Source organism: Myripristis murdjan, chromosome 15, assembly GCF_902150065.1.
Source record: "Myripristis murdjan chromosome 15, fMyrMur1.1, whole genome shotgun sequence".
NCBI lineage: Eukaryota > Metazoa > Chordata > Actinopteri > Holocentriformes > Holocentridae > Myripristis > Myripristis murdjan.
The window spans coordinates 28,812,809-28,829,681 of NC_043994.1; the positions used below are offsets into that span (position 1 = coordinate 28,812,809).

The following is a 16,873-nucleotide window of genomic DNA, read 5'->3' on the forward strand; positions in this document are numbered from 1 at the left end:
AAATGATAAAAATTTAAAAGAAAATCTGGGAACAAGTTGATTAGCACTGGACACAAATGGGATTATCTCATCCTGTTGGCACGCTGCTCCACTAATTTGAAGAAAAACCAGATTTTGAGGCTGAATCTGAGTCTAAATGGCTGGTGAAGCTGGCGAGTTGTTTTACTTTTTTTTACAGTGTGGAGGAGGCAAAGTGTGTGGGGAAATCCCCCTCCCCGCCCCTCCCACAAGCCTCTCCCCTTAAATATTCATCTTCCTGTCTGCTGTCACCCATTCAGCTCAGGGTGCTCAAACAGACAGTAACCGGTGATAAGGGAGTGTGTGTGAGTGTATGTGTGTGTGTGCATCATGGACGGTGAGTAGCATACACTTCTCTTTACAAGAGCACATAGACTGAGGGGTTGAGATTCAGTAATAACAGAAGCTCTGATTTTTCAAAAGTGACCCTCAACTGTGATTTTTGATTATTGCGATTAATTTTTTTTGGGGGGGGGGCGTTCATCAAGCTCTTCATTTGCACAAGATGTGACAGAAGCTGATTGGCTGGTAGCTGGTTAATGTTTGAACTGAGCTTGACACTTCCTCCCTGCTGCACGGCAAGACGTTGTCATTTGAGTGTGTAGGGATGAAAACCTGTGCTCCGGTTTAGCTGGGAAAAGATGTTTTTCCATAATCTGATGAGTTTTTTATTTGACGTGTTTTGCGTTCACTCCTGCCAAGTTGTCTGTTCACCTGCCAACCTTTTTTTTTTGTTTGTTTGTTTGTTTGTTTGTTTTGTTTCCTCCACAGTTCACATGCCCTCCTTGATAGGAGATGACCTGCCTATAAGTAAGCTCATTTTTTAAAATACCTCTTGTACTGTGTGAATTAGCTGCCTGCCTCCACAAGTCAAAGCACAGAAAAGCCAAAGAAAATCACTGAATGTAACACAGCAGCTTCTCACTTCCTCATTTCTCTCTTTTTTTTTTTTCCCTTTGGTGAGCAAGTGACATTGCTTTTTTCCTGCTCATGTGTGTGTGTGTGTGTGTGTGAAGTCTCTTGTGATAGCTGCCTTTAAGTGTCTGTTTTATAGGTTGATATTGTTTCGTATGACAAATCTGTGAGAGTGTGTGTGTGTGATGTGTTTGAGTGGATCTTCTTCATGTTGTGTGTGTGCATACCAGAGTAGGACAGGGCACGATGAGAGAGACGAGACTTGGCGTGCCTTTTTTTTTTTTTTTTTTTTTTTATCGTGTCAGATTTGTAACATGACTTGTTTGGTCCGCTGACCTACAAAACTAGAAACTGACCTATGAGCCGGTCCGAACAGAAACCGAAGGCTGATCAAACTCAAACCGTGTTGTTGTGTTGTTGTGTTGTTGTGTTGTTGTGTTGTGATGCGTCAGCCCCTGTGACCCCTGACATCTTGTTGCAGCTTTGGCTTCACTGCAAAAAAAAAAAAAAAAAATGTCTTAATCTCATCTTCACGAGTGATTTAGTCTCATGTTCAGTGTTAAAAATCTTGTTTTTCTTAAAAAAAAAAAAAAAAAAAAATCTGCCATGGGCCGTTAGATAATCTGTCTTCTAATGCAGTTTCACTTGTTTCAGGAATTTGATTGGGTGCAGCAGAAATATTAAGAAAAATGACCCTGATTCATGAAAATTATGGAAACAAATGTGATTATCTCACCCCCTGCTGGTTTTTATTACTTTGTTTGAAGAAAAACAAGAATTTATGCCATTTTATGATTAAGGATTTGTTAGGATGGAGGTTTTTTTTTGCAGTGGTCTTGCTATTTCATATTAGATAACGGTCATATTGTTTTGTTAAATACATGCTTTTATCACTCAAATGGAGATCAAAGATCCAATAATGTGTCCAATAATCCATTCAGCAGCTATATTTAAAACTAAATCACATAAGAGGGGCCTTCAGGACATTCAAGGTGATCCCTTTATGGTGCACAGTAAAATAGTTTTATCTCATTGACCAAACAGCATTGTCTTATCAGTGATGAGTCATTGAATTTTAGCAAATGAAATCTGTGATCTGAGTTGTCCTGATAGGCAACCGCAACCCAACTGCCTCTCCAGACAGATGAAAGAAAAGTGGAAAATTGTTTTGTGTTATTTCAACTGGCTCTGCGTCATCAGGCAGCCACTGTAACCCGCTCCCTCCATCCCTGCGCCTGCCGCCTCCCACACATCTCTCCATTCACTCCCATCCTCTCTCTCTCTCTCTCTCTGCGCTCGCTAGTGGCTGAGCCGGAGATCCAGATCTTCGAGCAGCCCAAGCAGAGGGGGATGCGCTTCCGGTACAAGTGCGAGGGCCGCTCCGCCGGCAGCATCCCGGGCGAGAGGAGCTCCGACAACAGCAGGACCTACCCCAGCCTGCAGGTGAGCAGCCGCCACTGATGGATGCTCATCATCCTCCTCATCATCAGCTGAACCTGAAACTCCTGACTCCTGTGCGCTGTATCCATTTAGCGAATATTGTGTTAGTGCACCAGATTTTCATGGTTATGGACATCCAAATTTGAACCACGCAGATCATTTTTGAAATTGTTGTCCGATGTCAGATGAGCTGCCAGACCTAGAAAAGCCGACTCCGATAACTTCTGTGAGGATTTAATCTCATTTTTCCGTCTCGTATAATCCAAGCAGGTTTGAACAGAGGGTAGCAGCTTATTTATAGACGCCGTTTCACCCAGTTCTGCGTGTTTTGTGTGGCGCTTGCAGCCCATTTCATTCATTTCCATAAGCAAGACTATGAAAACCTATGAGACACTTACCTCTCACAGGCAGTTAAGATGACGTTTTCCTTCTGTCCCTCTGCACCTCTCTATCTGTCTTCATCTAAATACGCATGCACTTTTGCTATCTTCACATGGCCATCAAGAGAGCTTCAGCTGTTCTCCCTCCCTCCCTCCCACACAGATCCTGAACTACTGCGGCAAGGGGAAGGTGCGTGTCTATCTGGTGACGAAGAACGAGCCTTATCGGCCTCATCCTCACGACCTGGTGGGGAAGGACTGCAAGGACGGATACTACGAGGCCGAGTTTGGCCCGGACCGCCGAGTGATCGCGTGAGTTCCCTTCACCCCCGTCCCAGTCAGTCAGTCAGTCAGTCATCAGCGCTCGTAGTCGCTGTCACGCACCTCATTCACCATGCTGCTGTCACCACACAGTAGGGAAAAAAGTAAACACTTTCTCTGTCATTTGCACACACCTAAATATGCACTGCAGACCGACTCCTATCATACAGCCACACAATATCATTTCCTCTCATTAACTCCACTTTTCTGTTTCACTTGTCAATTTCAGAGAGCATCATTTGTAAAAAAAAAAAAAAAAAAAGTGACCTTTCAGACTGAACACACACACGGACACGGGTGTCCACCCGCCCACACATACACCCACACACACCCACAGACACACACACACACACACACACATACATACATCCACACACAGCATATTTGTCTAACCATCTCTGTGATGAGGACGGCAATGTGGGAATTCCCCAAGTGACATCACCCTTATTTGCTGTGTTAAAGAGAGAAAAAAAAGAACTTGTGTGTGTGTGTGTATGTGTGTGTGTCTGTGTGTGTGTGTGTGTGTGTAAACGTGTGTCTACTTGTGCATGCCTATGCGTGTGAATGGGTTTGTGTGAATGAGTCAGTATCTCCTCATGTGTATAATTTGCAAATCCCTTGTGGATTACAGTCGTGAATTCAAATTAATTTATCACCTCGACTCCATGCCAGGCGAACATCTTCAATTACTCATTTAGACTTTAAACATTTTTTTTTTTTTTTTTTTTTTTTTAATGAAGGCTTTTCCACCTGGGTTTGGCCGTAAGGGGTAAATTCAGCAGCATTTTAAGATAGAACGCTTGTTAAAGTTGTTTTTTCATACAGTTTCCAGAATCTGGGTATCCAGTGTGTGAGGAGGAGGGAAGTGAAAGATGCAATCCTGCAGAGGGTGGCCAGAGGCATCAACCCCTTCAACGGTGAGTCCCCCTGCTCAATATTTGCATATCTCTGTGGCCATCTATTGTTTTTTATCTCTTCCACGAGGATCACAGTTCAGATTCAGGTCAGAATCAGTAGCTCTTATTTTAACCAAACAAAATCAGGAGTGGCATTCAGCCTTGCACAAAGAACTTTACGGAGGACTGACTGATCTGATTTCTGTGGTTACTGCTGCTCCTGCTCTCGCTGTTACTGCTAAGCAGCTCCATACCATTTCAAAGAATTGTTTTCAAGCGCTTGGCTGACCCAGTTGCAGCGAAGTCGGCAGCAGTTTCCAGATATTAAGTTAAAAATCCGCTCCCTTGCCACATACCACACTGTCTACAGTAGTGCCATTTCCTCAATGCGCGCTCAGTCTGCGGTCCTCCTGTGCAGACAGATAGCAGCTCTCATGTACAAACAGGCGTCGGGCTACTTCCCCATTCTTTGTCACAGTTGCTCAATTCAGCGCGGTGCAAGATGCCACGTGAGAGCTGGGAATGCAGGATTCATAAAAAGGGGGAGGGGCGCCCATGGGGGTTCCCCGGCTCTTGGAGATCATCATAAAAGTCGGGTGTAGAGAGCTTTTATAGGTTTGTAAAAGCCATGCAGGCAAATCGGACTGGAATGGAGGTTCATGGCAAGAATGAATCAAGATCAATGCTGCTTAGGCTTTTTTTTGTTACTGACAGAAACACGGTGTGCTCGTCATTGATCTCTGCACCGGCACGATTTGGCTCGTGAAGCGGTGAGGCGTGGCGGCTCACGGCAGAGCATATAACATGCTGGTGAGCGCTTTATCCAACACAGCACTGTGCACTGGGAAAGCTGGTAAAGAGAGAGAGATGACTCTTAGAAAAACTCTTGAATTTCTTTACCAAGAAATCACGTAGCGCGATGGCGGCAAACCACAGGCGGCAGACTCATGCTCACCATGAGTGCGATGTTTTATCGCAGAGGCATGAGGGAGGTCAGGGTCGGTGAGTCTGGACCTCTCCGGACACTCACAGCTGTTTAGGTGACTGTTTGCGTTTTGCTCATTTCCTGTGGTCAGAGAGGAGGCCATACCAAACACCTGAACTTCATTTGGACAGCTGGGCTTCGTCTGCGTGGTCCGAGTTGGAGGGGACGCGACTGTCTTCTCTCTTGCAGATAAATGTATGTTTACAACAAAATAAAACAAATCATGGCTAGTGCAACTGTATTGAAGGTTGCCGCTGTGGGATATGAGCTCCCAGCCGTGACATTGTCGGTGCCACGCTGCGTCTGTTGCATAACCACATTTACTTACACTTTTTACTTGCTTATTACTCCACACGGTCAACGGGAATTACCACGCAAGATTCTTTACTGTTATTTTTATGCGGTCGAGGATGTACAGTCAATATTTTTCAGCATCAGTTCTTACAAAACCTTCAGACCAGAGTAGTTACAGTCATCGGATATGAAGCCTAAATAAAGCTGATTGTTAGTCACTGGACGGGCGGCTGAGTTTGTGGCCGGGGACAAAACGGTCTGAGTTTTATACCTAAATGAGCCTCACAGAATCAAGAAATGTGCCTTCTCATGTCGTTTTCCATGCAGCAGTTTTATACCTGATAACCTCACAAACTTGAGCTTCACGCTTTACGGCTTTGGTTTGTCCATTCACACCAATGCAGATGGGCTGCAGTGTACCATATAAATAACATAAAAGAAGTCTTTGTTTTAGTAAAGTTCCCCTTTAAGGGGGAGCGAGTGTTTGTCTTTTTTTTTTTTCTCAGATAGGGAAGTGAGCCGATAACTCAGCCAGGTTTTGACTTATAGCACAGTCACGCAGGTGATCTGGTGTGTGTGTTTGGTCTGTTAGAAACATGATGATGATTAGGGGAAAGTGTCTCTGTCTTGGATGTTCATTTGTGAGTGGTAACCTGTAACGTCCCTCCAGAGAGAGAGGTTACTCTTTAAGTTGTGTGCAGCATATTTCATGAAAGGAGTCCTTTTCTCAGTGGGTGTCAGAGCAAGAATTAAAAAATACATGTAGAAAATGTGCATTACATTACAAGTTTTTGTATTCAGCATTGACTTTCACCGTAGTCAAGTCATTTTGCCTCATATTCAGTCTTTTTTTTTTTTTTTTTTTTTTTTAAAAAAAAAAGTCAAATTAAATCTGCCAGTAAGATGAGATGATCCTATATATTTGTTTCCTGTGCAGTTTCAATTCTATTCAGGATTTTTTTCTGTTTAAATATGTCACAACAAGGCAGAATGAGACAGATCAGCCCACGAATATCAAGAATGACGCTCACTCAAAAAAAGTCTGGAAAAAAAAAGAACTGATTAGCACTGGAAACAAGTGGGATTATCCCATCCCACTGGCTGATTTAGTTTCTGTTTTTTTTTTGTTTTGTTTTTAACACTGAATATGAGACTCTTTTTTTTTTTTTTCGCAATATGACGAGGCGTACAGGGGTCTTAGGATTTCACAAAAGAAGTCTTGTGACTTTTACTCAACTGTCAGGAATGGAAACAAGAGCTGAGGATGGTGGGAAAAGCTAGGGGCGGGATTCGACCGCACGGGCATTTTATGCTGATGGGCCGTTTGTATGGGAACGTGACGGCACGGCCACATCAAGGCAAAGACAAATGCCACCTCGCCATCGGCTGCTCGGAGGGAACCAGGGTGTGATTTTAGCGCGACCCAAACGTTCCCCTCAGTGCAGATCACTTCTGCTGTGAAACTCAGCTGCTTCCTGTGTTAGGAGCGATAAGTTGCCCACCCGCACCTTAACACCCTCACACACACACACACACACACACACACATGCACAGCCCCTGACCTGCCTTCACTTCCTGCGTGTGCACCCGGTCCACTTCTGTTCAGCGTGATGTCGGCTCTCTGCAGGTTGTGCACAAAATGCATGACACCTAATGAGGTTACAGAGTCCCGGGGCTGACTGAGGCATCGACAGCCTTCGCGCCTCAGTTGTGACAGCACAGACGCAGAATTTCATACTTGTGTGGGTGGGGATTCACCTGGCAAGGTTTTATGCAATTCAGATGGAAAACAAGAGTCCAAATAGCTGCCCCAACACTGTTGCTTTTATCAACAAAGTTCAACTGTTGTCACTGTGCTAAAGAGCATCAAGTAGAGGAAGAGATGGAGATAGATAGATCTAATTTTTTCAAACAGGCGTTAAATCTTTTTAGACATTCAAGCTGACTTTACTTTGGTTTGGAAATTTGTTTTTTTTTTTCATTTCATTTGTCGCAGTAGCAATCTGCACCGGCAAAAAGATGCCCGTCGCATCACAGCCCTTAAGCACGATCCACAGTGACTAAAGCTCAGTGCTGGGAAAAGTGATGATGTTGAGCACTTTCGCAGCGCCGGTATAAGTCAACACTTTGGTTATGATGCCCTCGAAAACTCACACGGAAGGTAAATAATCCAAGTGCAGCTGCTTGTGTTCGTTCTCTTCGTAGTTTGCTATGTCAGCCTCTGTCCGTGAATACAGGCTCAGTTCAATGAGAAAAGAAAGAAAGTTTGTTCTCCGAGTGGAAGTATTCTCAATAGTTTGATTTCAGCCAATAAAAAGACAAATTTTTGACTGTAAAAGTGGATTGAATTTGGAGGGGTTAACCAAAGAAATAACGAGTATCAAAGCTGCCACAACCATAAATAAAATAATATCATTACTCTTGAAATGAGTTAACAGGCAATGACTAATGCACCGAGTTCTTTGGAATGACAAGCCGGTTCATGCTTTAAGATGTCACATGTGGCATCAATATTATTATTTTTACAGTCATCGTGATACCGTGGAGTAATTACTGAAACCAAATGAGACCACGGCGATGACAAGTATCCTCGATCTCACGCCAGCAGTGTTGTAGTGTTCATGGCTCTCGAATTTAAGATCCAGTTTCCCATTAAGCCCTGTTGCTGATGCTGCCTCTTGTCGCCCCCCTCATATTACACCATGTGTTTTCTCTCTGGCTTCACTGACTAAATATGTTGGAGGCTTTTCTGTCTTCCTTTCACTTCCTCCACCATCGAAACACCACCATAAAGTAGAAGTAGAAATCTCGGTCCATTTTGAAGTGTGGACTGTTTAAACTCAGCAGATAAAACATGGACTGAGCACGTACTTTTATCAGGAGACTCGACATCCAGTTTTGTGTTTTTTTCCAGGTTTTTGGTCAGTGGAGTCTAAAGGTTCCTCACTTCTCTGCATCTTCAAAGGGGACACTATAATTATAAACTATAAAGTACAATGTAAATTCGTGTTATCCATAAACAAGACCTTCTGTCTCCCATAATGAGCCTTTCAGAAGCCATGAGTCACACAGCAGAGTGGAGACATTGTTTGTGGTGAGGCTTGACACCTGCTTCCCCCTCTTTCTCACTCTCAAACTTCACGCGCCACCAACCATTCAACACCCACCGCTCGACCTCCGCTGCCGCTCTGCGATGGCAGCCTTCAGGCCAGCCAATGACCAGCTCCCCTGCAGCTGCAGCCTCGCACGGCCTGCCTGTGTTTCCATCACACACCCACACACACCTCCACCTACTCTCACAACCCACTTTCTTACACCTGTCCAGCATCTGTGTCTAACATATGCATACTTGTGTTTGCACGCATACACACACTCACTCACTCACACACACACACACACACACACACACGCCAACTTAGTATCTTCTCTTGACAGTTCCACTTTCGCGTGTGGGCATGTGTGCGTCTCTCCCTCCTTCAGTTTCTCCGCTCTCTGTCTCTGCCTCCTACAAGCAAATAAAGCTGATGACCAAACAGAAATGTGATATAAAAAAATGTGCACACGCTGCAAAACAACGAGCAGCAGCAGGACTTGTGTCGCCTAAAGACCATCCGATCCCCAGAAAATCAGTGTCGCTCCATGTGCTTCATGGCCGTCCCCCTGATACAGTCATACACTAAACACTGTGTGAATTTCTCTGGATTTCCTAAAATAATTGAAAAGTCCAACAGCACCAATGTCTTTCCACAATATTTATTTATTTTTAGCCAAAATGTGCCACACCAATGCAGTCATTTGTCCCATTTTATTACCAGCAGGGTGTGGATAGTGCCTTATTCCTATATCAGTGATGGTAACTACACAGCTGCCTAATTATGTGTTTAATTTCATAAATAATTAGCATATTGCCTTTAATAGATCCCTCATGCATGATGATAAAAATCATCATGCACTCACAATGGGTTTAGAATGACTAAGGATTTCTCTGTAATGTCTTACCTGCACTATTTCCTGCTGGTGCCATGATAACGAGAGTAATTTTCCGATGTGTGTCTCATCATCATATAATAAGACACATTGTGCACATAATTGGCTTGTTCTGTGCTTGTAATGCAGCAGAATTTACTCTAATTGAATTAAAAAGCCGCAGATGTAATATTCAGCAGGTCTGTGTTAGCGCCCTGCCAAGAAGTATGTGCCATCTCACACAAAAAAAAAAATCCATGAAATTGTAGTATTATTGTTAACATTAGGCTGGCGTGTTTTGGCCCATACCAGGATGGGCCAAAACTGAAATCTAAGCCGTCACAAAATTCCTTGCAGGCTTAACGCCGACGCATCAAGCAATGCATGTCATGTGTATCTGGTTAGTTTTTCACTATAAGTCTGAACATGGGAATTTCAGCGGGGAGCTCAAAGTGCTTGGAGGGTTTACATTAGCAGGGAAACATTCGCCCATCAAGTCTGATATACATTACTTATCATCTTATATCTGTCCTATTTTATTATTTTTTTGTTAGACTGTCACAGTTTGTCGTTTTTCCATTTGCGTAGCTGCTTGTTTCTGATGTCTGTAAACTTTAAAATGATAGTTGAGAGTAACTTTGAAGCACCAAGTGTCACGTTAGTAAAACACAGTGGCTGTCAGCCCTGCTCCTCCTGTCTTACACAGGAGGAGTTATCAGGAGACGTCACCTAGGCAGCGAGCCGCACCACTGAGTCTCACCGCTGCACACAAATACACACACTCACACTTCTTTCCACCTTGAGGCGTCACCGTGGTGACAGTCACATCTGTGGGCGGGGGTGGCCTTGACGAGATAGAAATTGAAACATGGAAGAAGAGAAAGTAAGCAGATATGAGAAACTGTGTGTGTGTGTGTGTGTGTGTGTCTATGTGTGTGTGTGTGTGTGTGTGTGGGTGGGTGTCTCTCAGTAAGAGGTCTCATCGCAGAATGTGTGTGTTTGTGTATGTTGCCTCTGCGGGTGAGGTGTGTGACGTTGTCAGTATGTGTGTGTGCGTGTGTGTAAATGAGTATGTAGGCTGAGAAGAACGACATCTGTGACACACTGATCCAAAGTTGAGGTTGTGGCACAGCCTACACAACCTGAGAATCTATATTTATCTATCCATCTATCTATCCATCCATCTATCTGTTGTGTATTTTGTTGCCACCGTTTAGATATAATAAAGATATGCCAGTATATTTAACATTTGGAAGTGCATTGCAAGTTGATTATGAGCCTGTAACCACATTTTTTATAATACAATCATCAAAAATGTGTTAGAAATTAACTGCATGTCATGTCACATTTGCTCCATAAAGTATTCATTAAATTTCTCCGCACACTGGGTTTATATCGCTCTCTGATTACATTAATTTCCATGGAAGCGCAGTGTGTTGTCATGCCTTGTGATGGCGGATGTAGTGGGAGTCAAACCCACAAGAGCCCAGTGTGCCCACCAGTGCCAAACTTTAAAAAAAAAAAAAAAAAAAAAAAATCTGGTTCCGTGATGATGAAAACTTTTACGGAACAGAAAGCGTTCACTTTCCTGAAAATGTAAATGATCTTCTGTTTATTTTGGTGGGCATTTGCCTGACAATGATTTCCATCTCCAAAGTCATGAGTCACAGTTTGCCCACTTGTTTATTTGTAGTTACATCACTGCTCATGATTCAGGGTTGGCATGCTTTACTGTTGTATTGATGTTGTTGTTGTTGTGTGTGTGTGTGTGTGCTCAGTGCCACGGGAGCAGCTCCTGCAGACAGAGGAGTACGACCTGAACGTGGTGCGGCTCTGCATCCAGGTTTTCCTGCAGGACGAGAACGGCCAGTACAGCCGAGCCCTCAACCCCATCGTCACCAACCCCATCTACGACAACAGTGAGTGGCCAGGCAATCATCAGCAATGGATGTGAATGTCATTGATCTGCTATGCTCTGCTATGATCACAGCCACATTAAATTAGACTTATTAGTTATGCAAGAGCACACCAATACGGATTCCATTTGGATTAATTCAGATTTCAGATTCAGATTCCTTTTATTTGTCATTTTCACCCATAGTACAAGTACATAGGTTAAAACGAAATAACGTTTCTCACTAGTTCTAGTGACCACAGTGCAAGTTGTGCAATAAAAGAGTAGTTTTTAAAAGAAAAGTAGCATATACAATCAAGAAAAGTAGCATATACAATCATTAATTGTATTGGATTGTAATTGGATTAATGTTGTCAGTGGATGATTGTTTCGTTTTTTGGATAAAATTGTAACTGAAAAAGGGATAAACAAATATATATATATATATATATATATATATATAATTTGTGCTGATGTTCAGTGTCTTGAAATTTGGCTGACCTCATGCCAAAACATTACAGCTGTTCAGTTTTTCTCCTGAAGTGTAGTATCATTATTATTATAGTTATTGTTACTATTGTTTTATATGCAAAAATGTAAAAATTCAGAAAGTTAAACAAGTATGTGCTTTCATACTTCAGATGTGAGATAATATATGGCCATATACCAGTGTATATGGTCCTATGTATTTGTATTTATGTGTATTTGTATGTGTACATGTACATGTTTATGTCCACCCGTTATTCAGCCAACACTTTTCGAGCGCTGCACCCAGTGAACTAGTTGAGCGTTCCTCACTCACAGTGAGAAAAGAGGAAGTTGTGTATGCACAGCAGCCCTCTAACAACACTGTTACCACGGAGCACTTCCTCTTCTGACAGCAGGCATGTGACATGTGACTCAAAGTGGTGAGGCTTCGATTGTAAACTGAAAGCATCACCTTCTAAACTGAGGCGAATGTAACCCGCCCCGCCGGGCCTCTGAAGCTGTGTTTTTCTAACATAAACTCTCATGTCAACAGGTAGTTCTGCTGTTGGAAGAGGAATTTTACATAATTGTGCTCACATGAAATGACCTCCCAGTGTCGTTGTGTTACACTGTGCATATTTACTGTTGTGTGTGTGTGGTGTGTGTTTCCGCATCGTCAGGGGCCCCTAACACAGCTGAGCTGAAGATCTGTCGGGTCAACAGGAACTCTGGCAGCGTCAGGGGCGGCGACGAGGTCTTTCTGCTGTGTGACAAAGTACAAAAAGGTATAATGATGCGCTCTAGGCTTTGGAAATAGATTGGACAGGAAATTTTATGTAAATATGTTTTTTTTTTTCATTTGTCTGTCTATTCTTCCATCCATCCACCCAACCATCCATTTTCCACCCACTCATCTTTAATCCATCAGCAGTACAGCTGTGCTGCCCGTCTCTTCCTGTTCATTCATTTATCCATCCCCTCATCCCCTCATCCCTCTCTCCACCAGACGACATAGAGGTGCGATTCTTCTCCTCTGACGGCTGGGAGGCCAGGGGCTCCTTCTCCCAGGCAGACGTCCATCGCCAAGTGGCCATCGTCTTCAAGACGCCGCCCTACTACGACTCCACCATAACGACGCCTGTGACCGTGCGCATGCAGCTGCGCCGGCCCACCGACCAGGAAGTGAGCGAGCCGATGGATTTCCGATACCTGCCAGACGACAAAGGTGAGCAGCAACTCTGTCAGAGTGCCTGTGAACCAAACACTAAACATCAGACTACACCGAGAGTTTCTCCGCTGTGGCTGGCCTCTCTGACAAAAAGAATGTGTGCAGGGGACTATTTGTGTTTATCGAGGAGGGATATGTAGTAAGACAGATTTGAAAATGTTTAAAATGGCTGCTAAGATCATTGTCTTCCACTCTTATCAATAAACTTACTTTATCCCCAGCAATCAATGTCCAGTACTTGTACCCAATATATAATCACCATTTATGTTTGATAAAATATTGAACATGATATATCAGAGTAATTTTGTGTTTTCTCCAGATCCTTATGGCTGCAATGAGAAAAAGCGGAGAAGAGAGTATGTGATGAAGATGTCAGGATTGTCTGGTAAGATACGCGGTGTAGTACAGAAATATTCATCTCATGTGATTGCACGTACATTTAAAAAGTCAATGCATGCACTGTGTTGACGTTTTCTGACCTTTCTGCAGCTGGACCGTTCGCTGGTTTGGCAACAAACAGGCCGATGGCCGTGCCGACTTCCATGTTGAGAAAAGGTAGTGTATGCTTTTAAACAAACAGTTATGTAATGATTGATTGAAACAAAGCCCAAACTTTAAATATGATACCGGTCACACTGATATGCTCTCCAGATCGATTAAAAAGGTTTTTCTTCTAACCCTGCATTCACGCTGCACACTCACACACGGCGGTGCAAGGGGCTCCAGTGTAGTCATCCTCAGCTACAAAGTTTTTAACAGGATAATCATTTTTTCTGCTGCTTTTGTGTTGCCTGTCATAACATTATGTCATTATTATGATGACTTCACACTGCTTGCGGCAAGTGCTAATTAGATAGCAGTCATACTGAAAAGAAAAAAAACAACAGTATCGTAAATAGTTAATCATCAACACCAGCCGGTCACCAAGCATCGTTTTGGAGATGCACTGCAAAAACGCAAAATCTTACCAAGATTATTTGTCTTATTTCAAGTCAAAAATGTCTTATTCCTAGTCAAAATATCTCATTACACTTAAAATAAGACATGATCACCTCAGAAGTAACTTGTTTTTAGACAATTTACTTGTTTCATTGGCAAAATTTGCCAGTGAAATAAGTGAAAATTAGCTAGAAACAAGAAACAAATTTTGCCAATGAAACAAGCAAATTTTCACTTGTTTCAAGCAAATTTTCACTTGAAACAAGAGACAAATAATCTTGGTAAGATTTTGAGTTTTTGCAGTGTGTTGGTCCTCGCAGACTTTCAAACAAAATAGGAAAATGAATATAGGAAATGAATGACCCTCCAGTGACTTGCTGATCGTACTGTTTTCAGTGTAAAAAGTAGTGTAAGATTCAAACTCTAGCATTACACTCCATGCTATGACACTAAAAATCGCTTTATGTTTTACCAGACCACAACAACATGTACCTGAAGCAACAGCCCACATCTACGATGCACCAACAACCTGCTGTATTCAACGCAACCTACCAGCCGGGCGTTGCACGCACACTGATGACTTCACGCGCTCCTAATGTGCCCGTCAACAATTCGTGGGGAAACCCCAACCCGGCGCTCTCCATGGATGCAGTCACCACAAACCCCTCTGCTGCCATGAGGAATATACCTCGCACCAACAGCGGCAGGCAACCGCAGCCAAACTCCAGAGGTTACCCCTCCAGGATGGATCTTAACACCTCGAGCGCCCTCCCCCAGCTTTCGATGAGGGACTTGCAGTGCTTGGATACAGTCACCCAGGGTCCCATGATGACCCACCCGCAGCCCCAGCCGGAGTCCCAGCCCCTCTACCACCTACAGCACAACCGGGAGGAGCCAACATCTGACGTCCACATCCAGAACCAGCAAGGGAGCCAGAGCCAGGGTTTCCAGAATCACTGGGCGGGCGTCAGTTCCTTCGGTCCAGCCCAAGGTGCCTTTAATGGGTCTGGACCTGGAGAGGGGGGCAGCGGCCTGGGGCTGGGCTCTTTTCCCTTTTTAGAGGGAATGGAGGGGGATGATTTTCTCAAGAGCCTGGTGGGAGGAGGATCTCAGACAGGCTTCCAGCTGAAGCAGGAGCCTCAGATCCAGGTGGGACAGGAGAGCCACGGTGCCCTCATGCAATCCCCGCTGGAAAACCAAGGCAGCACGTACACCAACCTGCTCCCCCGGCCTATGAGCAATGGCACCAACATGGATGCAATGAGGCAAGACGCCAGTAGTAACAGCAACAACCTGTCCCTCAAAAATCTGCAGAACCCCTTCTCTAACAACGGTATGGCCCACGAAGGCCACTATGCAAATTTGGCCGACTGGGCCAAGTCAGCTCGGCACAGTGACTACAAAGAATGACTCGGCAAGTTCTTTTCGGGTCAAGTAAAAACACAAGCAGCCTCCAGAAAATAGTGGGACTCATTAGCGTATGAATCATGCGCGAGGCTGTAATGAGATCTCATCAGAGGACATGCGGGTGTTTTCCAGACTAATGTTAGATCCAGATTTTCTGAGAAGTGAATGTATTAGTTTCCTAGTCTTTCTCAGATCACGCTAGATTCACTGTCAACATGTAATAATCAATGGCTTCTTGGTGTGTTAAGTGGTCAATGCGCAGGCGATAGAGGGTTTATGGATATTAGGGGTTTGGAAAGTCCTGTATTAAACACAGGTTATGACAATGCTCTTATCAGCATAACAAATTACTGTTAATGGTTTACTTTCTGTTGCTTTGTAAGAGGTTTTATATGTCAGGTGTCTGTTTATGTGTGTCACTGTGACTGCAGTTATGTTGATTTTTTTTTTAATATCAAGGCATTTGCTGTTAAGTGCAAACTGTACATACATGTTAGCCATAGTTGAGAGTGAAAGCAGTTATCATGCTGAAGCGCTCAAGAAATGGCAATGTACTAAAATTTCCATTGAGGAAGTGGGAGGAAGCACATTCAGTGGTGTATTTCCTTTGTAATGGCTATGTCATACCAGCGATCACATGTGCTACCCAGAGCTCTCAGAGTGTTGATACCGGAGAGCTGTTTCATCAGATATGCAACTATTTTGGTTTTTGGGCACTTGGCTGTTGCTCGTGTGCAGAGATACTGATACAGAGCAGGTGGGGCTGCAGAGTCCTGCTTGAGGACGCTTTGACAGGACACATGGATGTTGATGGACACACACTGGTTGTTGTAAGGATCAAACCTGTGACCTGGTTACAGGATGGTCGACCCTGTGAGCCCTCGCTCAGCTTAATGTTCATCGCTTACCTACGCATCGTATAGCCGCAAGCTTCTATTGTCTGAAATGAAAGCAATTATTTTGCTTACTACTTTTTTTTTTTTAAAAGGCAGATTTGATATTTTTTCATCTTTTTTTACATGATCAGTTCTTAATAAAAACGAAATGTCTCCAGATTTATCGCTTTTCTCGATACTCTTGCCTGTATGCCTACAAACGCTGCATGCACTGCAATGCATGACTTGGGAATCTAAATTTAATCTAATTTAAGCAACATACTGCAAGTAAGATGTAAATTTATACTGTATCACTATCAGTACCCACAACTCAATATAACTCCCATCCTCACACACAATTCATTCAACAGTTTTACAGATAATATATTATATATTGATGAGGATATTATAGATGAGGCTTTAAATAAGTCAGGCTGCATTTATACTGTTGGGTGAACGCAGACTTTTGTCCCCAGAAATGTAAACCAGTTGCTTTTATTTTTCATTTTGGCTTTCCAGCAAACTATCAGTCATATCACTAAGATTCCATTGGGATTATGGAATGTATATTTAAAATGCTGAAAAACAAGGAGATATTGGAATGACTAATTATACCGCATGACTATAGAAACCACTAAAACTACTTGTAGACACTGGTATCTAATTCAAAATTGGACTCAAAAAAGTGACAAGCTGTCACTCATGACAATGTGAGTCGGGGAGAAATAAACAAGTAAAACAGCATAACAAAAAAAAAAAGAGCCAGCCAGATTACTGCAGATTAATGGATACACTAATCTATTGTAGTGTCTGTCAACAGCTAATGAAAGCAGCTATTTCATCATTT

The 16,873-nt window shown here is 43.2% G+C and overlaps 1 protein-coding gene across 1 annotated transcript; it reads left to right on the plus strand.

Moving 5' to 3' along the window:
* The first annotated feature begins 277 nt into the window (after window positions 1-277).
* rel (v-rel avian reticuloendotheliosis viral oncogene homolog) lies at window positions 278-15,595 on the plus strand. The gene is made up of 11 exons (XM_030071191.1): window positions 278-355; window positions 790-828; window positions 2,237-2,376; window positions 2,917-3,065; window positions 3,900-3,991; window positions 10,994-11,134; window positions 12,258-12,362; window positions 12,584-12,802; window positions 13,125-13,190; window positions 13,295-13,360; window positions 14,220-15,595. Exons 1-11 carry the CDS (start codon window positions 349-351, stop codon window positions 15,152-15,154), a joined length of 1,959 nt encoding a protein of 652 aa, XP_029927051.1. The 5' UTR covers window positions 278-348; the 3' UTR covers window positions 15,155-15,595.
* The last annotated feature ends 1,278 nt before the right edge of the window (window positions 15,596-16,873 follow it).